The 24,908-nt window shown below is 34.5% G+C and overlaps 1 protein-coding gene across 2 annotated transcripts; it reads left to right on the top strand.

Annotated features, from left to right (window-relative positions):
* Positions 1-1,014: 1,014 nt before the first annotated feature.
* On the top strand, positions 1,015-20,419 carry LOC138314471 (uncharacterized). 2 transcript variants are annotated; one of them, XM_069254828.1, is made up of 5 exons: positions 1,015-1,326; positions 12,658-12,734; positions 14,231-14,328; positions 17,064-17,189; positions 17,846-20,419. In XM_069254828.1, exons 1-5 carry the CDS (start codon positions 1,267-1,269, stop codon positions 18,277-18,279), a joined length of 795 nt encoding a protein of 264 aa, XP_069110929.1. In that variant the 5' UTR covers positions 1,015-1,266; the 3' UTR covers positions 18,280-20,419. The 2 variants fall into 2 exon arrangements, with proteins under 2 accessions (XP_069110929.1, XP_069110930.1); XM_069254829.1 differs by lacking the exon at positions 1,015-1,326 and adding an exon at positions 7,829-7,852.
* Positions 20,420-24,908: the final 4,489 nt, after the last annotated feature.

Here is a 24,908-nt window from a genome sequence, read left to right as displayed (position 1 = left end):
TATATGTTAAGGATAAAAATCATTTTATTTTCGCCCTTATTATGTGTCGAGACATCCAAAGCAATCGGCGAGCGCTACTCCTTTAAAAGTGCGTTATGACGTTTCACATACACATGTTTCATTTGGTGATTGCACGTTTTATTTTTAAATTAAATGAATTGTAAACACTACGAAATCGGGAAGCTTGTCATAATAATAATATCAAGTAGAAAAACAGAACAATAACAATAAGGATTTCCATTTCAGATTAATGGAAATCCTAATTACATTTACGCTCCATTTACCGAGAATATTAAGTACAAACCATATATTAGAACGGACCAGGCACAGGGGCCCGTAACTACTGTTTATATTATAATATGTATTTTCAGTCATTGGGTACGTTATATCCCGTATTTACGGGCCCCTGTGGACCAGGCTGTAATAAAACGATTTAACTGTCTACCTTGCCCAGAAATATATGCTGTGAATTGACAATACTTAAAGATTGGAAATACATTACATACACATTAATATATACATCAGCAAGGTTAACGCGTTATTGAGTTTAGCCAAGAAAAAATAATTAGACATTGGATTATTGATGTGAATGAAAAAGGTAAATTTATATCCTCCGAGCTCCTAGTTTGTGCTGTATTTTGTAACTAAATGTGATATATGGCGGATATACAGGTAATTCGAAACAATTCAATTCTTTGTTGTTCTTTTACAATTCAATGGCAATATAAACAACAGAACAGAAACAATAACATGAACAAATATAAAGTTTATAATGGGTGCAGGCCCACTTTCCACAGTTTAAGGGATTGTTTTAAACTTAAAATTATCGGTCGTTAGTAGGTTAGCTAACTTATCCACGTCCGATAGATCTCCATAAAGAAAATTGGAAGTATGGTTGGTATATATATTACAAGTGCTAATCTTGTGAGTGTGTATTGGTTGGGTAGTTACAAACAATGCCCTGTATATATATTTGGACGGGTATTACATGTACCGCCGACATGTTCAGACTTAACTTCCATTATTTACTTTGGTTAAAAGACGACCGTTTGACAGCCTTTATATGTGTACCTATATGTGCTAAGAGGAGTGTACGTGTGCCTCGACAATACACGGGTAGATTTAATGTACGGTACATGTATGTAGGCCATGGTTTTGTAGCACCTCGCCCGTAAAGACCTTCTCATTATTCCGAGTGCCAAAATTGACTGGGTTGTGTATAAGTGATTCTCGTCAAGAAATGAAGGATTTAATGTTTGGATATATATGTTTATAAACATGAAGAGTGGGATATTTTTTCTACTTTTTCTGTGGCAATGTTTACAGGTAAGTTAACAACCAAATTTGTATCGTGATATACACACAAATGACTAAGCTTAACATAGTTTCCTTACAATTAACCATTCAGTCAAACTGGTTAGGATGTAGAACGTGCCAGTTACACCGAAAGGTTCCAAAATTTAAAAACTATCACCATCGAAATGTCCCATTTCAATCAACTTTAGTACCCCCAATATTCATATATACATGTAAATTTTGTATACATAAATTCATTTTGTCGTGGCGTCGTTTCTTTAACTGGTGCTGGCTCAATGCCAATATAAAAAGCCCAGTGAACAGCTTATTACACAGACTAGGTTATAATCAATCAATCAAACATTTAAAAACGAAGAACATCAACGGTAAAATTAAATACTGTGTCACTTCAACATTATCTCACTGACCTTAGACTGCGGGAATATCTAAGAAACGATTAAAGCAGCGACATTCGGTTACATGTATCTGGGACGTAGTTCTTGACGTAATATTATATATAATTAGCTTGTGTAGAAATATCTAGATTTGGCGGAAATGGAAAAGACATGCAGACCCGTTATTCTATCTCACTATCATATACAGCTTATCATTAGTCAATAGGCAGTATTGCCAACTCACCCGACTTCCCCCGGTTCACCAATGTTTCTAGACATTTTAGAATATAGCCCGATAATCCGGTTTTCAGCGTATGTGTATATTAACTTCAATTCAATAAAAAAATATATCACCTACACTGTACTCAGTCTGTACCTCCAGCCAGAGCTAGTGTGGCGTTTTCATTTGTGACCGTTTTAAAGTGTGACCCTATATAATAACTGGATCGTGATTTCTATCGATCCGTACCGCAAAATTCTATGTAACACTTCTGAATATATGACGAAAACTACATTCAAAATGCATATATGTTGGGAATCTAGTATCGCTAAATCCAGAAGCAACTATAAAAACGATATGTCGACTTGAGTTATTCAGAAGAGTCGTCTTAGCTATCACGATACGTCAATACAATATTATAAAGATCAGCCGACCTGTGTAAGTAATATCCCGGTCACACTATACGTGAAACCGTGAAGATCAGTAACAAAAATCAGAAAATATATCTTGTTATAGGAAGATATTTGCTAAAAATAAATGAAGAAAGTTTATTTAGTCTTTCAGTTGGCATTCATAGCAATTACGAATACTAACAGGACAAGAATAAATTACATGAAACGCGCTTCGTTTTCTATTCAACTAGCACCTATAGCTGAATTTGCCAACCCGTATGCTACAGATGTAGAATCAGCAACCGTATGCAGTTGCTGACAATATTCTGCACTACCCTTGGTAAACCAGCCCAAACGAACCATGATTTGCTTGAAGTGTTCTTGACTGCACTGAGAGTGCCGTGGTCAGAGCCCGCATCGATCTAAAACTATGAGGAGTTTCGTACAGCTCTATAACGAGACAGTAAGATCACTCGTGGTAAGCTTATCATCACATGCTTTAACTTCCACGCAGTGGATTTTCCAATGTGTGATGAAAAACCAATCCTGAACACCAGGGACTTTGATCTCCTGAGGGACAATAACTGAGAGATTACTCGCTCTATCTCCTGCCAAAATCAAGGCTTGGTCTATGCAAAGCACATATCGATCAAGTTTTGATATGCATGTCATCTCTTTTGTAAAACAAGGTTTTGCTTATCTTGGAAGAATATGAGCCTTTGTTCCTCCTGAACCAACTTCAAGTAAATCATGGCAACAGATGATGAAGTCATTGGGTGACCAGATCTTGAGATTGGGTTCCATCCTATCAAAACCATGGTCCTTAAATGGTATGTGCGATGTAAGTCTCTCACCTGATCCAGATGCAAGCCCACTAGGGCAATTGCATTCATCTTGCTCATCATTACCTAGCTTTACATAGCCAACGTTATCATTCGTCTTACCATCTTTCCAGAAAAGAAACTTTTGCTGACATCCTGTGTACAGCAACTATCCATGGTAACAATGGGTAGATGGGTATTTCTAAAACAAATGTAAGCACTCTAAATTTCTTCTTGTAACACGAGGTTGCACTCAGTCTGTGATCCAAATCTCAGAGTCTGGTATCAATTTTCTTCCAATATTGAACGTCTTGACTTCAACAAAGCTATTCGGTAAGCAAATAATTACCAAGTCAAACCTTTAATACTTAGGACGAATCCCTTACGTAATGGCACATCTATCACATCCCTATCCCCCTTCGCCCACACAGTGTATGACTTACAGACAAAATTTAATGCTTTGGTCATCACATATGCAAGGGTTAGGTCTTCTGGAAAACTATATGTATGCCAAAACCTTTTGTTCCTCAAGAAAATTTGAGTGTAAATCTTATTATTTTTGGGGAGGGGGGCACATGGAGTTTCTTCTGATGAGCTTGCAGGCATTGACTCCAGATGACCTCAAGGTGGGACATGGGGTAAAAATTTTAAAGTGTCACCTTTTCTTGTTTTCTTTGTACACAGTAACCTCTCGGTCAACTATTTGACAAGGACATGGTTCGAGTTGGAGTGTGTAACTCATTCTTACCAAATTACACATACAATGTATAGTCAGATCAATATTGAACATGATATGTGATATGAAATAGACTTTAGACTGTCCGGCAGACTAGGACATCTACTGCCTGGGCTCTCCCCTCACCCTTGGCGTGTCGTCACATTTCAGATCTAACCGTGAATTTCCGAACTGTTTACAAAGTGAAACAAATGTTTGGATGAAAGCTTCCATTGTGTGAATTTGTCTTTTGTTTTTTGTCTTCTTCTGTCTGATGACCGGCCACATTTTCAGCATATTCTATTTGAAACAAATTCAAAACGTACTTGGACAGAATATTTTCAATTTAGAATGGCCCTTTTCCATGTAAACGTGTTCAATGATTTGAACAATTAATGCAAGGGAGCATAGTATATGTGTAAGAAAATAACATATTAATAGGTGGAAATACAATTATATGAATTATATTTGTCACATTATGTAGTGATATGTAAAACGGATATAAACGTTTGATTATATATAATTGACATGGAATATTACCTAAGATCGATCGTTAAGCACTAAATGTATAAACATGATACCAAGCCCCAGGATCATGAAACAATCTTAATCTAAAACAGTCTTCAGTATAGCCAATCACAAATGACGTTACAAAAAGTTACATCATTATGATTGGCTAAGCAAAAAATGAGTCTAAGATTGTTTCATGATCCTGGGGCCAGAACATAGTTTAAAGAGCTATACTCATACAAATTATGTGTAATCTTTCAGTAACCTTTAGAGCGATGTTCATGCGGGGCGAAAAGGGTATGGTTATCAATTGTCGGGACGAAAAGACGATAATTATCGTTTTATTGGCCAAAGAACGAAAAGACGACGATTATCGTTTTGTTTGGCGAAAAGATGACATAACGCGAATTATCGTTTAACGGGGGAAAAGACGATGATTAGTCAAGTGACACCTAATTAGCTGGGTGAAAAGACGATGAATCAGCGATGAAATATAGCTCTAATTATGAATATCAAATTGTAAGAAACCACTTGAACCAATATTGCTACTGTGATAATATCACATTAGCCAAATTGGTTTTGAGTGGATATCTGACTTCAACCATTAAGCAATTCAGCTTATTTTATTGACAATTTTCTTCTCAATTTGTTGCTTTTCAATTTTGGGAGTACATTAACCCATGTAGTTATTCAATTATGTAAAGCGATTTATGCAATATACCATATTTTGTTTTATTTTCAAAGTATAGATTTGCATAAAATGTTAACCCTACATGATTCTTGTAGCTTAAAATCATGTTCACAGAAATGAACTTTTTGAATAATTGCAAGTATATATTTTTGGTAATGAAACAAGGTTTTATCACATCTTTTCATCGAAATGGTATGTCATCGAACATGTCATTTTACATCGAAGTGCTCTATCAAAAGCGACCTGCAATAAACCTATCAGACACATTGTATGTGACTTTAGACGTAAAGCAATGATGTTCATAAAATACGTTTATTTTGGGGGAAATTGCAAGCTCACTGTAATATGCCAATAGACCATGTGGCAAGTAGTAAAAGGCATGTCACAATATACATGTTATATCTTAATGACCGATTTAACTCCAAATAGACTTAATAATTAAGGAAACATTTTATTAATATCACTTAATTAATATGGACTTTATTATCAAATGTCAAAGTACGATTACTTTAGAATTTACTAGAACTCGCACGATTCATTTTTCATTTATGATTCAATTGATTTTGCGGCTGTGTTTTTTAAAAAGATTTCATGGGAATTTCACACATTGGTAGACAATAACCTTTGTATTACTTACATTGAATGGCAATGATCTTTGTATTCACTTTCATACTTTCATACTTTTTATAAGATAGTTAAATTACACTAGGTAACAAAACATCGGCATTGTTTGTATGTTTAACAAGTCGCCACTGGATTGGTATCAAAAGTCAACTATTACTCTGACATTTTACAATTAACTTTATTTGATATCGTCTTCCATGTTTCTATTTCTGTCAATCATCGAATTTATAGATTCATAGTTCTAGAGGGAACTTTCCGTTTCAGTCTTTCGAAGGCAAATATTGACTTTTTAATAGGTTAATTCGAAGTAAACCTAAGGCCGAGGGAAATATCACATTTCAAAGGTTTAACAATTCCTCGTGTAAACCTACCAAAAGTCAATAATTGTTTTGTTATATGAACCACTGATTACAATACAAGCTCTGGTATTCAGACTATTTTTGAATAAGAACTGTGCAATGACCATGATTAAAGTTATATGTGCCGTAACAGACCGTAAATTTTGGCAAATATTTTTTCTTCATTAATCTATTGAAAACCATAAGGATTGATGAATTAAGCCATGAAAATCATTAAAATGGCTTCAGATGCCTTATAAACGTTAGATACAACACAGAAATGATATGTTAAAAAGTTGTTGTTATTTACGCCTTATGTATGTTTAGATGGAAAATTTCCTGCAGAAATCACTTCACAATTACATATTACACAGTACAAATGTAAAATGAAGTTGTTGACCACTATAGACGTACATATAATGATTTTTGGCAGTACTGCTAAAAATCATGTTCTGCTCTTATTTGTATTTGTAAAATTAAAACCAATGCATTGAAAGTATTGTAATTTTCAAAATGTTAATTTTTTTGGTGACGAATAACATATTATTACATTGATTTGTGAGCAGAAAATATGGTACACATAACTATTAAATAAAACACCAAAGAAAATCATCACCGACCTATCCTCAGTAGGTACTTTTAGCACTTCTGATGTGTTTCTTCACAATATAATCTTCGAAAATACAACTACACGTGTAAAACATTTTGCTTATTGCACTCTCGTATGTCATGTTTGCTTACATGTACATTATGGCTTTTGCCCGATGATTGGAAAAGATCTATTTTGATTGGTCAAAAATGTGGAATTCTCTGTTTGTGTCTAAAACAAAACAAAACAAATAAATACATGTATATAAAAAAAAAACATTTGAATTGTTTATGATATTTTATACAAATATGCATTTATTTATACATATGCTTTTATTTTTACATATGCATTTATTTTTACATATGCATTTATTTATGGATAAAATTAAATAAGGTTTTACGATGTAGATGTTTTAGATAATTTCCTCGGAGGAATCCAAGGCTTACTTTCAAGTGCGATCTAATTTCAAAACTGGCATATTTTCAAAATACATTTGACTGTAAGAAATCAAAAGCTTACTTGCAAAACCGGCCTATTTTCAAATCAGGCTTATTATCGAGGTTTTAGGGTATGTTTTGTTCCGTCTTTCCGCCAACAAGATCCATTCGATTTCGTCCATTTCTCGGAGGTATGCTTCCCTTTCGTGTAGGAAACGTGTTTCCATAATTATGGTCTTCTCTTCAAGGATTGTTTTCATATCGTCGAGTATACATTTTAGTTCAGTCGAACCGTAAATATGATATTTCTATATTGTTATTATATGCCTGGAAGATGTTTTCATATCGCCCTTTTAACCGAAACATGTTCTCATAACGCCCTGATATGCGTTTCCACATGTCATACTCATTTTCTACTTAGTAATATTTAATGTTATCGACGTTTTTTGTGTTTGTGCTTTACCTTGCAAAGTGAGCCATAGTGATGGCCGTGAATATACCACTCGGTTACATTATACTGGATCCGCTCTGTCCATTGATCCGGAGCCGTCAGAAAGAAGTCCGATATGCAGGCTAATTGAGAATTCGATCGATCTACCATTATATACATATAATTGATCAGCTTAACTATTCGACGGACCTGACCGTCAAAGTTATTCGTTGCCTGGAGTCTCATGGTTCCATATTATGTGAAGGAATCTAACTTGAGTACGCAAGTGTCCGTAACATCTATTGCTCAAATCATATTGGGATGTAATATAGACATGCTTCCTACAGTAGGAGAGTGTGTATTCTGTGTTTTGTAGCATCAGACCCATTTCAAGGTAAGAGTATCTTCAACTTAGATTATCACTTTTCATTGTCAAGTAACAGAAATATTAGTCATGCGACATAAGTCGAACATTCGTAGATAATTGTCGACGTCCACAGTGGGTTACCCCGATGAATATCCATGAAGTCATGACAGCGGACACAACACAACGGAAAATATTCCAAGCTAAGGATACAAACCCTATTCATAATCGGGGGGTAGAATGTGTCTTGGTATGCGGAGGTGTGATGTAGTATGTGGGTATCAGTCGAGGTGAGAATAACAGAATCTTTCACCCCTTTGTGTGAGACAGGGGAATCTGAACCCGAGGGGTAACATTCTTACGTTGTCAAACACGAGGCTTTGTCGAGTTTTGGAAAGCCCCTCCCCCTAAAGGGATTCTTTTCTCTTCCTCAATGAGAACGTGCAAATATCTCGAGTAGCTTGTCATTACCCTAGGTTAAGATAGTTAAATTTCACACTGGTAAAATTTCGGATATTCCTATCCGGAGTACACGTAAGATAAATGCAAAACCCTATATAGGAATATCACCGGTCTCCTTGGGTTTTTGAAGAATACATAAGATTTTTTTTAGATTCCAATGTTTGTTCTGCAATGATTGCGTCCAGACTGATGCTCAGTGTAATATACAATTCACATATCACAAAATGTATGGCATAACAAATGAACAACGTGTTTCAAAACGATAAATATAACATACTAAAATTAAATTTCAATTACCATACATGTATATTGTACTCCCATATACAAATGCTTACCTTGGTAACCAGGAATTCAATCAATGATAAAAAAAAATTCGATATAAATTTAACGCTGCTTGCATTTGTAAACCTGCTATACTCTGAAAGATGAAATTATACCCAAAAGGAGTCCAACTGAATATAAAAAAATTTACGTGTACAAGATGACACAGGTTTAATACTAGATGGTAAGAGTGGTCTTAAAGCGATTTAAATCGGTTAATTTTACCGGTTTGTCCGCATTTCAGCCTTTCCATTAACACTAGTAAAACGTTTGTGGTATTAAAAGGTGATAGTAAATATAATTAGAAAGCGTCCATCCTGGGCTGGTAGTTGATACGAGCTGTTATGGATGTATTGATTGGTGTTCCCGGATCTGCCTGGGGGATTCATATTGATGTTAGGTCCGATTTTCCTCTGTGTTGGTCTTCTGAAAGCCAAGTTTATATGTAATCGATATGAAATTATATGTAGTTTATATAGATGGTCTATTTATGCACTGTGATAATTTTAAGTGACCTTGTGTCCTAGTATGAATCGAAGTATCTTGTAACATATGGGATAGTAAAGATACTGATACATTTGACATCAAAATTACGAAATTGATTCATATTCGACATATAACAATAACGTATATTGTATCTGAAGCATCAATTGCTAAAATAATCATGCATTGATAAAAAAAAATGTTTGCAAACTTTTGTCAGAATCCGCTAAGTGGATTCACACAATATTCACTACCATTCTAGTGATTTTTCAAGGGAATCTTTTTAGAATCAATACGAAACTTCAATGTCTCTATTGTGACGCCACGATATAACGCCGGAGTTTGGCGCCATTCTCGGATTTTTTTTCATTTAAGCATCGATGTCACTATTTTTTGTTTTTATCGGGGTATGAAAAAAAATTGTTTGCAAACTGTGTGAATCCGCGTAGCGGATTCTCACAAAAGTTTGCAACCAATTTTATTTTTCATACCCCGATAAAATTAAAAAATAGTGACATCAATACTTATAATTAATGTTATACTCTATTTGATAAAATGAAGTATGTTTAAATGTAACATTATAGTGGTTTTTCAAGGGATTCTTTTTCCGAATCAATACGCAACTTCAATGTTTCTATTGTGACGCCACGAAATAACGTCGGAGTTTGGCGCCATTCTCGGATTTTTTTCATAGTGGTATGCAAAAAAAATTTTGGCCAATCAGAAAACCGGATTTAGTATGAAAACAAAGAAAAAATATCTATATTAACATGCAATTCAGAAGCAGAGTCAGACCTGCTTCAATAATAAAAAGATAAGAAAGGTAATGTCTAGTTCTTTTGGTGATTTGGTTAAATATGATATTTATTATATTCCTCGTATTATTTTTTATTAAAATTTGTGGTGATTAACCGTGTAGCATATTAAATGGGAACAAAAGTTACCTTATAATGCTTTTTACTATCTTGAAATATGTAAAACCATTAAGGATAATACAATTTTAAACTTGATAAACTCTCCAAGGAAATGGAAGTTAATGGTAAACACTGATAAAACGAAAATCGTAGTATTCCGAAACGGAGGTCGTCTTAGAGTCAGTGGATCATTGACATGAAAACAAGGCAGTAGAAATAGTCATTTTTTTGTTATCTTTTAGTTAAAGTTGTATGTGCCGTAACGGGCCGAAGAATTTAACATGCTATTTTTTTTTAATTATTAAAATATATTCAAATTAGGTGAAACATTAGCTAAAAATGAAGTTCCTTATATGCTTATTCTTGTTTCATAAGTAACATGCAGGAATCTTATTATGAACAACACTGTAAAATAAAAATGATTGAACATAGGCTTTTTGTAAAAAATATTTCTCTATTTTACTGTAATTAAAACCTACATTGAATAGTCATTCAAATGGCCAGACAAACATGAATGTTGCCTTATATGCACTGTAAAAAACAGTGAACGGTGAATAACATATTATTGATACTTTTTGATTCGTGAGTATGAAAATTACGGCACGTACAAATGTTCATAACTAAAATACACTTAAATGATATTCAAAAGCAGTTAGTTGAGTAAGACCGAAAGACGATAATACGAGTTTCGATTGCGTTTCTTTGATAATTGTGTTTTTAATAATGGATTACGCTTATTAAGTGCAGGGTTCATCTGATGCAAAAGTGCTTGAAGTATTTTATGTAGAACTTCGGTGGGTGGAACTGCAATGAGTTGAATGTGTTGGACATGGAGAGTTTGAGCCGGATTTTTATTCTATGTAATACTAGTCAGATTTAGCGTTAATTGATAAAGTGGATTGTAACGGAATCCACCACCAAAATGAAGATTTTTTTCCTGTCCAACCCTAAATTCTCCTTTAAAAGAATTTCCTTGTATACAACAGATGCATGCTCATGCAGTTTTACCTTCAACGATGTAAAAAAAATGAAACTCTAATAAGGTTCAGTTTCGTCGTTCCCATATCGCTACCATATGCCGTAAAATATATTGTAACTTAATTTGCTGTGTATAAATATTATTATTACATTCCAAAGAACGATAACTTATTGTATGATTTAATGCAATTTTTTTGTTGCATTCTTGGGGAGTCGATGAGTGGAAAGAGATCATTCAACAGTTCCTACATACATGTAGCAATCAAACGGCATAACAATGTACTGCTGATAAATCGAACAAAAATACATGTACCTGTATAATGGATATTAATTGTTCACGCCTCACTTACGATGTGTTAAAGGAGTGGTGACATTATATTGATCGTTGTGTTCAGTACACACGTGTAGATATATGTAGTTATGTGTTATACACATGTCAGGTGGTATTGTAGACCAATGTTGATCACACATGTGTTTTCACGACATTAACCATATCGTTCTAGGTAGGCTTATTGTTATGTAAACAAACGTTGATCATGATCAGCCATCGCTAGATTTGGCCTCCATTTGGGACACCTTTTGGATGTGACGTCAGTGATAGTAACCTCTGGGGTACCAAGAATGTCATTGGGTCAATGTTAGTATAATTACCGCTTTGTAAAACGTACGGAGCATCCACAGCGAAATATTTACTTAAACTCAGTATAATACCATAAAGTATTCTGAATTTGGATTGTGTTCATTGGAATGAATAAGTAAATACATAATAATTAAATACTGAACACGCACGAAAAATTAAATATTGAATACAGCTTATGTTACATAACAATAATACCCTGTACAATAACTGGATGTCTGGAAATTAATCATTGTCATTCTTCGTTTGACTCTGCAGAGGTTGGGGAGCACTGCTCCACATTTTATCATAAAAATACTATTTTATCAAAATCAGCAGTATTCATGAGAGATACTTTTAATACGTTTTACCTTCTCTTCTTAAGATATATCTTTATAGACATTTACCCAAAATTATGTTCGTAGGTTTATTGAAATAAGTATATTCCAGTCAAATATTGAATTTGTATTTACTTAGCTTAATAGATTCCATAATCCAAGAATAAAGCATATTAAACTAACTCTGCCGGAAAATTGATTATCCTTTCCCAAAATATGATTACTATATTTGTTTGTTATTCGTAAAGTAAAAAAAAATAGATCTTTAATCTCCTCCTCCTCCTCCTCCTCCTCCTCCTCCTCCTCCTCCTCCTCCTCCCCTCCTCCTCCTCGTGTAGATTTCTAAAATGTATCGTTAGTAGTAACTTACATTTTCCTCTTCAATTTCAAAAACATTTTCAAAACACAAAATCCATTTATAATGCATCAAAATAATGAACGTAATGAAATATTTTATTATTATTTTTCGTGAAAAATGGGAAAAATAATAATTCAACCAACTGCTGCACCTCCTCATATAACTAAGACTAATAGATTTGATTTGTTTTTCAGTGTGTTTCGGGACAGTCATGCGATTCTATGTCTGATGGATTTGATTTGTTTTTCATTGTGTGTTTTTGGGACAGTCATGCGATTCTATGTCTGATGGATTTGATTTGTTTTTCAGTGTGTTTTGGGACAGTCATGCGATTCTATGTCTGATGGATTTGATTTGTTTTTCAGTGTGTTTTGGGACAGTCATGCGATTCTATGTCTGATGGTTCGGCGTCCGACTGTTGGTATACCTTTTGGTATGTCTGGTAAGTACATATTATTCTTATACATCTTCTTTACGAGACCACATACTTGTATATGTGGATAGGTCATCTGACCAACGGTCAAAATGAGGAAAATTGCTGAAATTTTATACTAAAATCCTATTCCTTTTAACGTTTGTAAATACCCAGTACTCTGTTGCATGTAAATAAAGCTTTCACTTTATCTTTTATTTAAAAAAAAACCCAACATGGTAATGCGGGACTGTCTCAGAAATACATATGCTTACACTAACAAAGGCCTACTCCGGATTAAAGTCCCTTTCGAAAGACAGCATTAGATTTAAATCTTAAAGCAGCTTTGATATATAACCAAGTAGTTCAACTCTATATTGCAAGTGGTATATAGAACTGTATACATATAGCTATTTAGTTATTCCAGTAGTGATAAGCTTGACATTCAGTCAGATTGGCCTACCAACAATATCGGTACTGCTTATTTAATTAGATCTAATACTTTACCCCGTGTGGAACTCTATGAGGAAAGTTGTAACTGTCAGGATGTATTTTTGCAAATTCATAATATTTTTGCAAATTCATGATAATATTGTATACATTTCTCCTTTTTAAATAAGTCTCCATCTCTCTATTTCGTCACCAAGATAAACCCTGCTCCTCAGTCAAAACAAGTAGGAATCGAGACTTGTTTACCGCTTAACAACACGATATGCATGCACTCCCATTGCATCAGCGATAGGGATCCATCGCCACTTTTCTTTAAATTGAAATATATTTATTTGTGGGTGTCAAATTAATCAAAGATAACTGTATATGTTTTAAATACGTATAATTAGAATCTTGTATTAACACTGTGTTGGCGATTCAAGCATTGAGGAAAAAAAGAATTTTTTGTATTCCTAGTTTTTATTTGACCTGTCAGTACATTTCTTCTTGCATAATAACTTAGATTATAAGTGTTTGACTGAAGATATGATAAATTGATGTGATTGGTTACTTTCAGGGTGAAGACATGATAAATTGATGTGATTGGTTACTTTCAGGGTGAAGACATGATAAATTGATGTGATTGGTTACTTTCAGGGTGAAGACATGATAAATTGATGTGATTGGTTACTTTCAGGGTGAAGACATGATAAATTGATGTGATTGGTTACTTTCAGGGTGAAGACATGATAAATTGATGTGATTGGTTACTTTCAGGGTGAAGACATGATAAATTGATGTGATTGGTTACTTTCAGGGTGAAGACATGATAAATTGATGTGATTGGTTACTTTCAGGGTGAAGACATGATAAATTGATGTGATTGGTTACTTTCAGGGTGAAGACATGATAAATTGATGTGATTGGTTACTTTCAGGGTGAAGACATGATAAATTGATGTGATTGGTTACTTTCAGGGTGAAGACATGATAAATTGTTGTGATTGGTTACTTTCAGGGTGAAGACATGATAAATTGTTGTGATTGGTTACTTTCAGGGTGAAGACATGATAAATTGATGTGATTGGTTACTTTCAGGGTGGCGTTTGGTTTGTTTGTTGCTGTCATCATCGTCATTTTAATTCTATACTACAAACACAAATCAAAGAGGAGGAACAGAGTACAGCGAATTGGACGTAAGTAAATCTCGTTCTGTTTTACAATTGGTGTGTTACTTTACCTGTGTCGTTATGCAAATGTATCAATGTGTGTTATTGATTGTTTTCTATTCACTAATATGACATAAATAACCATGGTATATAAATATGTCCCGGGGCCCTGTAAATCTTTATTGCACCTTGCAAATGTTATTACTGTCGCGTCTGTATATACATGTATACGCACAAGAATTCAGCAGCTCCTTTATTTTAAATATCTGCAATAAATGTATCTTGATTTTTAGGTCGCAAACAGTTTATAAAGTCATTGTTTAAAGTGTTAGCTGATTCCTGAGATTCCGACGTTGGTACTGTTGGTCTTGTTAGTAAATATCAGGCACCAAGTGTGTTGTGTGGTGATTTTTGGACACGCTACACTATAATTTTGGGGAGTGGGAGGAAAATTGGCCACAATTTTACCAAAAGAATGTTGTTTTCCTTAAAATGAAATAGAAAAACAAATAAAACAAATGATAATTACCTTGACATGTATCCTTGATAATCAGTAAATCATACATCCGATTTGTATATACATGTAAATAAAAACGTCAAAAGATTGAATACTATGATCGGGTAATAAACACTTCAACAATAATGCTTTAATATTTCTTTCATAAATCATTTTCATGGTCGGAGTTTTATAATTTTGATAGTATTTACATTTAAGTGTACCATACTTACATATCCTGAAGTAATACAGCATGGACATTGTGTATTGTTGCGAGAATTTATCGAAATGTTGACGCGATAAGAGCACACCGAATGCGTCATCGTCTTACAGACATCAAATTTCAATTATATTTCCCTATGTTTTTCAATATCTTCATTGTTAATTTTTAAATCCTAAAACACTGCTACAAACTTTTTTTCACGTTTTCTACGACGTATTTCCCTAATTTTATTTCAAAAGTATTAGTAACATATATTTACAGCTAGTTATTATCTTGTTTTCTTGTATATATACAAAATCACAACACGTAAAAATAATGTCAGAAATTATTAGCATTAGATTTCGTTATGACAATGACAATGTAAATATTAATATTCGTTACCATAACAAATATAATGTTAGTTGTTGCTTGGAGTAGTATGTCTATACCCTGACGTTGCCGTGACTGAATGATATTGAATTTTACAAAAAAAACTGACATTCTATAAAAGGAAAACGAACAATGCCCCGTTTCTTTGTTTGATAGGATCAGACTGTATAATAACCCGTCTCCTTCAGCTTCGCATTGAGCACACATAGTCGACGTGCTCTACTTGTGCTTGTAAACATTCTAAACATTGGTCAAACACGTGTGTTTTACGTGATGTTTGATATCATTACCATCCAATATACCAAGGCTCTACCTCATAAATTGTTCAAACATTGCAGTGGGTTTATATAATACAGAGATATCCAAGATAAATAACGGCAAATGGGTTTTAACAAAAGTTTTTCAGCATGCATTTATTGGAAATCGACAATTTGCAAGGAAAATAGTCATAAATACCCACCTAACGAGTATTGAATATGTTGTGATATGAAATGAACCTTTTTAAAGTCCCATTATGTATTTAGCAGCAAATGTATAAACAGTAATGGATTATTTACAGTTTCGACGAAAATGCATACATGAGTGTTTAAAACAAGCAAATAAAAATAAAACACACAAATTATTGTGTAGTTTGTATATTTTGGCAAAATATGCGAAATTATAAATTTCTGGAAAATATGCCTACATGGTTTGAAACATATTTTATTCCATCATACACCTAAGCCATTATATTTACTAGTGCTTATAGCATATACAAGGAACGGTTGTTTGACCGGATTCGACGTTTCAAAGTATACACAATGCGTCCTTCTTCTTGACATAGTCATGCAAATGGCGGTTGTAAATTTTATCCATTTTGTAAAATTTTACAGACTGCACAACAATTTATAACTCAACAGTAATGCCTAATGTTAGCCCTGATGCTACTGTCATATGCATACTCACTTTTTATAAAGTGGTAGATAGGCATGGAATATATCACTAGTTTACACAAGGGTTCAAACCTTAAGCCGATTGACCTTTGTTGACCCCGTTTTTCACTTCATCATGCAGGATACTCGCGGCGATCACATGAAAATATATAAAAAAATCACTTTCTATTTATCAATAATAAATTGCGTAACCCGTTCAGTCAACTAAATGAAATTTTGTCAAAATATCTCGTTTACTATGTAATTACAATGCACGTGTTATGTGTCTAAGTATTTCCTAGAGACCTTTTCTCTAACACTGCCCAACTTTCTGTAATTTCTCAAGACGATTCCATCAAATACTGATCTAGTTCAAAGTCTACAAGCCATTCTTTATGTTGCTCTACCGATTCCACTAAGTGTGATGAGGCTTATACCTTTCTTATGTATTTCCGGGATACGTTGTATATACTATATTATAGCATATTGCTTGGAAAACGTGTAACACTTTCTGTATCCACTTTGTTTACAAGTTTATTGACAGCTTTACGCGAAATTTGAGTAAAATTGTAATATACCGTCATATATGTTGTATTCTTTTTATCCTCATGCCTGCAGACGTAGTCCATCTTATTTATAATTAATATACCATTCTCCTATCTATCGGACTATGGACTACTGGATTATGACGTTTGACATTTAAATATTTCATTTAAATAATGATATATAATCTTAATATGTTGTCGTTTTTTCGTTTTTTCAGCCACTATGCCACGTGAACCGCCGCCGTACATGGCACCTAGTCAGGAACCACCGGCCTACGATGACGCAATCAAAGATAGCATAGCTGTTCCTGCTGGTTTCCATGGAGACATTAGGCATCTCAGGGGTAACAAACACTAAACTTATAGTCATTAAAACTACCTATCATATACCGTAGTGTTCGCAAAACGAAGACTATTCTTTATAGTGAATTGTCGGGCAAAAAATCCCGGTCTAAATGCGTTCATTGGTCTTCCAAAAGTCCTTACATATCAAAACGACGGTCAATTTCTGTTTACGTTGTCCATTTTAGATCATTGAAAATTTGGACAATCCCGTGTAAATTAAGCACAGTGCTAAAACTACAGTCGCGTAACTCTTTGAATGCAAGGCTGCTTGGAAAAATCAACACAAACAAAGCCAGCCTACTTTACCAACCTAACCATTTTTACTGACTTTAGCCTTCCTGTGCCCGACTATTCACTTTAACGCAGAGAAGGTTAAAAACGGGTTTTCAAAAAAGAAAGAAAGATGATTTAAAATTTCCTAGGATAAATTAAGTTCCAATGGGTCTGAAATAATGTTCATCTACGAACTGGTAATCGTTGTGTATACTAAAGGCCGAGCCATTGAAGAGTTTTTATGTTGTACTACTGATTGTCAATATTACGACTAAACAAACTTTCTAGTCATTTATTTCAACAGTACGGAAGCAAACATACATTTATTTTCTCATCGATTTCAATCGATTATTTCATTGCTTGTTTATTTTTGTTTATTCAGCGATGCACGTTCGTCAGAGAAATGAGGAAAACCACGAACGTCAATATTTGCAACGGCATCTCGCAGCTAATCGACAGCCTAGCGATGTCAGCATAATATCTGTACCCCCTGCTTATAGCGACCACAATAACACATCTCAATTTCAAACACCGGGAACAGTAAATCAGCCTATAAACGTACATCCTCCCGTCCGCCACATACCCAATAACAATAATTCGCATCAGGGGCAGGTACTTCCGGAACGTCCAGCTCGACTCGGTCAAGCAAGAACTACGCCCCACCAAACAACAGCTCCAGCGTCTCGAATACCACAGCGACCGTCACGCGTAGGCCAATCACAGAATGTTACACAGGAAGGACAAGGGACCAATCAACATACTATTAATGTACCACATCAGCAAACCCAGCCTCCGCCAAGGTCTACAAGACGGTGAAGGGACTTATCTTACATGGGACTCCCAGGTGGACAGATATATCTCAACCCAAAGGGATGATTATGGATAGTCAAAACGATACTCGCCGAATGTTGACAGCACGAATCTTACCCGGCGGTTGAGATATCCCTGTTTGCTCGATCCATGTTCGGTAATTGTCTCCCATACTTTTAAGTTGTTAAGAAACATTGCTCCGTCATTACATTCCAACACGACGATTGAACGTCGACATTAAATGATATCGTCGTCAATGGAAATGATACGTTTCCCTAGCAACCGGGAGATAACCTGGACAAGTATTTGAGGAAACGTTCCCTTCAGCCCCAAAACGGCAACAAGCTCCCTTCTGTGCTATAACTACAGACGCTAAAAGTCACTGTGATATTGAAAAAAAACCAAGGTGTTTGTGATATGGAAAACTTTATATTGATATAATAGTATTTATATAATTTATTGTCCGTTTGTAGTATTATAAGATACTTTGATATGCGTATATGATGGATTAATAGAATCGTACATGGGTCTGTGAAGTGGACAGGGATATCTCAACCCGAGTTAAAGATTTTGGCCCGTCAACCCGAGGCTTGCCGAGGGTTGACGGCCAAAATCTTTCACGAGGGTTGAGATATCCCTGTCTACTTCATAGACCCATGTTTGATTCTTTTTCTCCCATACTTAGAAGAAAAAATGATGAAATTCCACTTGGTTTCCAGCTTTTTCATCGCGCCATTATCGCAGGAACGTCGTTATGCGTCAAAATTGATGACGTCATCTACAATGCGCGCCGTAGTTAAGCCGCATGTATTGATAACGTTACTTTATTACCTAGCGCGTGTGAGCTGTCTTACACCCCCTGTGTAAGATAGAGATATCTTTTCCCTAGCAACCGCGGGATATCTCTATGAAGTATGGGAGAAAAGGATATTCTACCCGAGGATGCAGAAGATAGAATATCTCTATCCTGTATATCCACGTATGAAAGATTATTCTTCTCTCATCACCACGGCGTTTTATTGCGATTTTGCAAGTATTATATCATGCCATTTTGAAATATGTTCGAAGAGTGCACGTGCATGCCCCATACATGGAAATTTTGTGATATTTTAAACGCAAATCCAATTGCTTGCATTCTTTATGGTAAAACCAGCATAGTTTCGGGAAACAAATGTAAAACTTTTTTCCTAGAAAATAAAAATTTTATTTTACTGTCTCCGACGACATGAGTGTTTTGCATTAGATAAAGCAGTAATACATTCAAATGTATGTGAGAAAATAGTTCATCGTTAAATACAGACAACAGATGAATTCCATGGTGTCGATTTTGCCGGTGCTAGTCATTTTTGTATTGATAATGTCTAATACTGTTTATGTGTCTTATAAGGTAGAGCCTGTGATAATTCAGCACCCCGGCATTGGTTTATTAATTAATTAACTAAATAATTATTGATTAATGAATTTGTTAAAATGAAATATGTAAATACTTTGATTGTTACATGAAGATGATTACTTGAGATGTTTTTTATACTAACAGTCTGTGATATTTCAGCATTAATGCTATATTTATCATATTTATATATGATTTTCTTCATTAAGCAATGTCAACAAGGAGTCGTTATAATTTGCGTATTCTGGTGATAACGGCATATATATTCTATACATGCATGTGATATTTATATTTTGTTATCGGAGACGAAGTCTCAAGTGATCTATTCTAATCTTGGTTTTATCCGTCGTCATAAAACAATGTCTTCTCCAAAACTACTGAAGTAAATTCAGGGAAATATTGTAGAAATCTGCTTTTGCCAGATGCTAATTACAGTCGTAAAGTATATGGTCCCTAGCCTCCTTGGCTTGTTGGAATGCTTTACAAGAATCAAAATGACATTGATGTGAAATCTTTATCTAACTTTATTTATTTAGGGCCTCGGATTTCCCATAACACATTTTCGGGTATCTGATCCATATAGCAAACCCGTTGTACTGGGTAGAGGTTGTCAGTTCAGCATGTATAACGACCACAATGGTCCTACTAGACGTCCAATAGAATGAGAAAGAGGGGAAATTGGGGTCGAATGACTTTTATTTCTCGATTTGGTATAATCAAAATTGTGTTTATAGTCTGAAACGTTTTACTTTTTTCGCTAATAAAAAGGTTATGTTTCCCAATTAATACCGCTTCATATTACACTTTTATATATTGTAGGTGTATCTGAGTTTGATAAAATGATGACAAAGGTTAAGAAGTTTTCATATTTAACATTTTAATATCTGTAGAGCTCCTTTGATTTTTCTTTTCAAAACAAGCACGGTGTCATTTTTTCCAAATATATTGCAATGCCGTCTACCAGTTTGTATTCATACTGAATGTATATTAACGTTTACCAACTGGCTTATCCAGTCATGCATTAAATGTCATAAATATCGTACTATTGTGACGTCACAGATGATAATGACGTCATAATCAAAATACTATTCAAAAATGTCATATCCGAGAATGATTTTGTCATTCTTATTTGGAAATGAAATTGAAAGTTTTGTCTATATATCATAAATACTAGTTATGTGATAAATACATTCTTACACTCGTGGCTACGTAATATGATTTTTTAATGCCGTTAGTAACGTGATCAAATAATTGAAATAGATTTTATAACTCAGCTACTTATGTAAGGTCCTCTATTTTTGATATGTATGCTTAATTTTGTAATATACCAAAGAGGAGATTTAAAAATGTGTAATTTGTTGATAATTAAAGATTTGTTGGGGTTTTTTTTATAAAAAAAAGTGAACATGTTTTGATAAATAGAATGTATTGATAATATAATTTAAATGATTTGATACCGTTAGTGGAGTTTCTTAATGAGTATTTTCATGAGGTATCCAAAGACTATCTGACCGATTTTATTTGACTTTTCACATCGTCTTCCACCGAGCAGTGGATTCTGAAGAAATAAATAAACCTCTCCTTTCTAAACTACTGAACAAAGTCAATCAAATTTTGCTGAATCCTTCAATGTCAGTCAAAATTATATATTATGAAGCCATAATCCGTTATTTCATTATTAGACACCTGTTTCATTGTTTGACAACTGTATACATGTTTGATTACTGGTTTGATTAGCCTATCTGATATTTGATTATCGGATAACTGTTTAATAATTGGATAATTGTTTCATTATCACCCACTGTTTACTTATTGAATTATTTGTTTGGTTATTGGTTAAGTGTTTAATACTAGTTATATAGTTACCAATTACAGTCAAATCTCGTGACCGTTTAAGTCTCTGGTCCTCTTATGTTTGAGAAATACAACTTGATAACAATTTTATGTAACTGCGCATTTTTTAAATGTTAGTTATCTGTGATATATATTTGTGTATATGAATTTTCTTTTTTTATGTTTTGTGATGCCGCGTTAAATAAAATCAGCTCAAAGAAGCGTGTGTTCGAATCTTCTTTAATAATGATAACTATAAGATACAAAATGCTTCATTCTAACGTACGATTGGAAAAGTGATCGAGACCTTACACTGACGCACGGATACTACACAAGTTAATTATATAGCATTGGCCAATCAGAGCTACACTTACATGTATATGGCAGAGGCAAAACTCCTGACAAATGAAATATATCAAGTCCGCCATCTTGGATCTAAGAAACGAACCATTTATACTTTGTACCTGTAAGGTTCATAAACATAAACACACCGGACGTATATATTCTTTCGGTGAACGTCTTTCTCACCAGAAGCTGTGACAAGTTTAAGATTGTGTTGTTATGCTTTATTGAGGTAACAAAACAGTTGTTTCATGCCATATTATATCGTTGTTCTCTTTTAAATATAAATTCAAGTCTATATATAACTATTTGTAAAATATCAAAGAAACACAATTTAACAAAACATGATAATTTATTGACTCGTGCACTATCCGGGCCTCGAACTCACGATCAACGGCACCCAATCACCTAGCCAAACATACCTGCGCCTTCTACCACTGGGAATGTGGCACAGGTATGTTTGGCTAGGTGATTGGGTGCCGTTGATCGTGAGTTTGAGGCCCGGAGAGGGCACAAGTCAATAAATTGTCAATGTTTCTTATTTTATTTAATGTAAGAGAATGAAGAGTACATGGAATTATATGTTGATATACTGTATTGATGAAGTGATACTTCGGAAATTTTCCTTAATTCGAACACTCGGATAATCTCAGATAAACGTTAAATCATAAAATCGAACTAAATCCAGAGCTTTTTTGTATTTTAATTCATATATCTCGCATTGTGAGAATGTTCAAAAATATTTAGCTGAAGAATATTGCTAAGGGAAAAATTTGGACGTGAGACTTAAAAAATGCAACAAAAGTGAATTATATAATAGGGATTCTTAATATAAGAGTTGCGACTATTGGGGGTTTTCATACTAAAACATTTTTTAATTTTTTTTTCGTAGAAAAAAAGAAGTCTTAGCACACCCCAGCTGTTGATTTAGCAGATATATTAAGTAACATTCAGTCTAAGAGTATATTAAAATTTGCACATATATCTGAAACAAACCAAATCAAATGGACATAAGATTACAATGAAGTTGGTTTTACTGTGATATGCCCGTTGGGAAATGCATGTAAAATGTTCAAGCTCGTTCATTACACAATATGGTCGAACTTCTTGTATGCCGAAATCTTACTCTTGTCAGTGGAGCAACTTGGTTTATAAATACTCAAATCGCTCTCACAGAGATGTGTTTACCTTATTAGGTGCATGTTCCTGTGTAAAAAATAATGTCATCAGGTACTCAGTGTTTTTGCTTATTCCATTTGTTTAATGTACGTGACATTGGCTCGGGTATGGGTATATCGTACATATTGTACCTGCTTAATCGTATTCCTACACCATTTGACATTGCAACAGCATCGTATACAATACTTAACAATGTCAAAAAATCGGAAAAAAGTGTGCATTGATAATTATTTACAAAATATACTGTGCCATATTTACGGTGGAATTCATTTCAAAATTGAAGATTTGTGAGAAATTAAGGAGAGTGCTCCCCAAAAATACGCACTGTTAAGCTCACATTAGCGAACAAACTATGTACATGACAAGGGAAATAACTCGGACAGTATTTTTGTTTCTACCATATATATATCTATAATTGGTTTTTTCATACTAAATCCGACTCGTTGATTGATCGATTCTTATTCTTCATACCCCTAATATGATTACTATGAGGAATACCAACACAACATAAAGGTTCATGCTCGAAATCTCAGGATCTTATCCCCCAGGTTGATCCATCTTAATATTCTGTAATTCTGTAGTGACACGTGCGTGTAATGATAGATTTGCCGGTTTTATATCAATTCCGGCGGCTTCGTGGTATGATGTGGCCCTTTATCACGTCACTTCCGAATCTCCTTGTTTCGTTGGCGGGATTCCCTTTTTCCCGCGATGAGCATCATAAGGTTAACAGCTTTTTAGAAAGGATAAATGAGACCTTCCTTCTTTTAATGCCAATTCTGATGCTTGTGATGCCCAGCCTGATTCGTCTTATGCTTCTGATGCCAATCATATCCTTCTTATGCCTAACCTGGTGCTTCTGATGCCAAGCCTTAAATACTTTTGATGTCAAGCCTGATACTTCTGATACCAAGCCTGATGCCTAGTCCGTTCATGCTTCCTCAGATAGGATGCGTTCGAGAACCCTTCCCCAAATCACCAGCACCTAACCGTACTATCTGAACTCCCCCTTGAGCAAGACTTTGTAGAAGACCAAATACCAGTTGCCCAATCATAAAAACAAAAAGAACAGTAACAATATACTTGTATGTCTCTGATCGGGATGTTCTCTTATGTGAGCGAACGAATGCTCACGTCCAATGATCCCCGACTTGGATCCGAAACATCTGAATATCATCTGGCTGCTGATCAAAATCAGTAGTAACAGACATTCGACGATTACAATGGACATCATTAAGCTTTTCTGAGTTTTCTCTACAAGCGATCTATTTCTTCACCCTGTATTTAAGTAACATTTTATTTTGAATATGGTCTATCCTAAACTGAACTCTTGTTTTTCGCAATTGTTTTCTTCTACCGAAATGAACCAAATCAGCTTTCGCATTTTCTAAACACATGTCATTTGGGTGTATTAAATCAGTGATGTTTTTGCCTCTTCAGAATCGCAGCAGAGATTAGTCGGAGGAAATTACCGTTTCTGCAATACATAATAGATATAGGCCAATACCACTCTGATTATTCTTTTTTACAATTCGACGACATTAATATATTCCAAAGACATCCACGTTTAATACGTTAATGGATCCCTGATGTACATAGAGAGCTCTTGAGAACTTCGTTATTACTTCTACATTCCCTTCTAAGTTCCAAAGTAAAAGCCACGTAAGGCTGTATGAGAATTCGGCACTCATGGAACACATGGCAAATGACAATGACTTACCCGTCTTCAAACAGATACAGTCTTCATATGATCTATTTACACTGCGTTGATGTAGAATCTCCGTTTGACTACGTTCTGTTTAACCAGTACCCGATCTGCTCTCCAACTAATCTTTGTTCTGAATGTACAACCAACTCTAAGATACTCTAAGACAAAAGTTTATGAAAAATA

Source organism: Argopecten irradians, chromosome 2, assembly GCF_041381155.1.
Source record: "Argopecten irradians isolate NY chromosome 2, Ai_NY, whole genome shotgun sequence".
Classification (NCBI taxonomy): Eukaryota; Metazoa; Mollusca; class Bivalvia; order Pectinida; family Pectinidae; genus Argopecten; species Argopecten irradians.
This window is presented reverse-complemented; position numbering and strand designations above follow the sequence as displayed.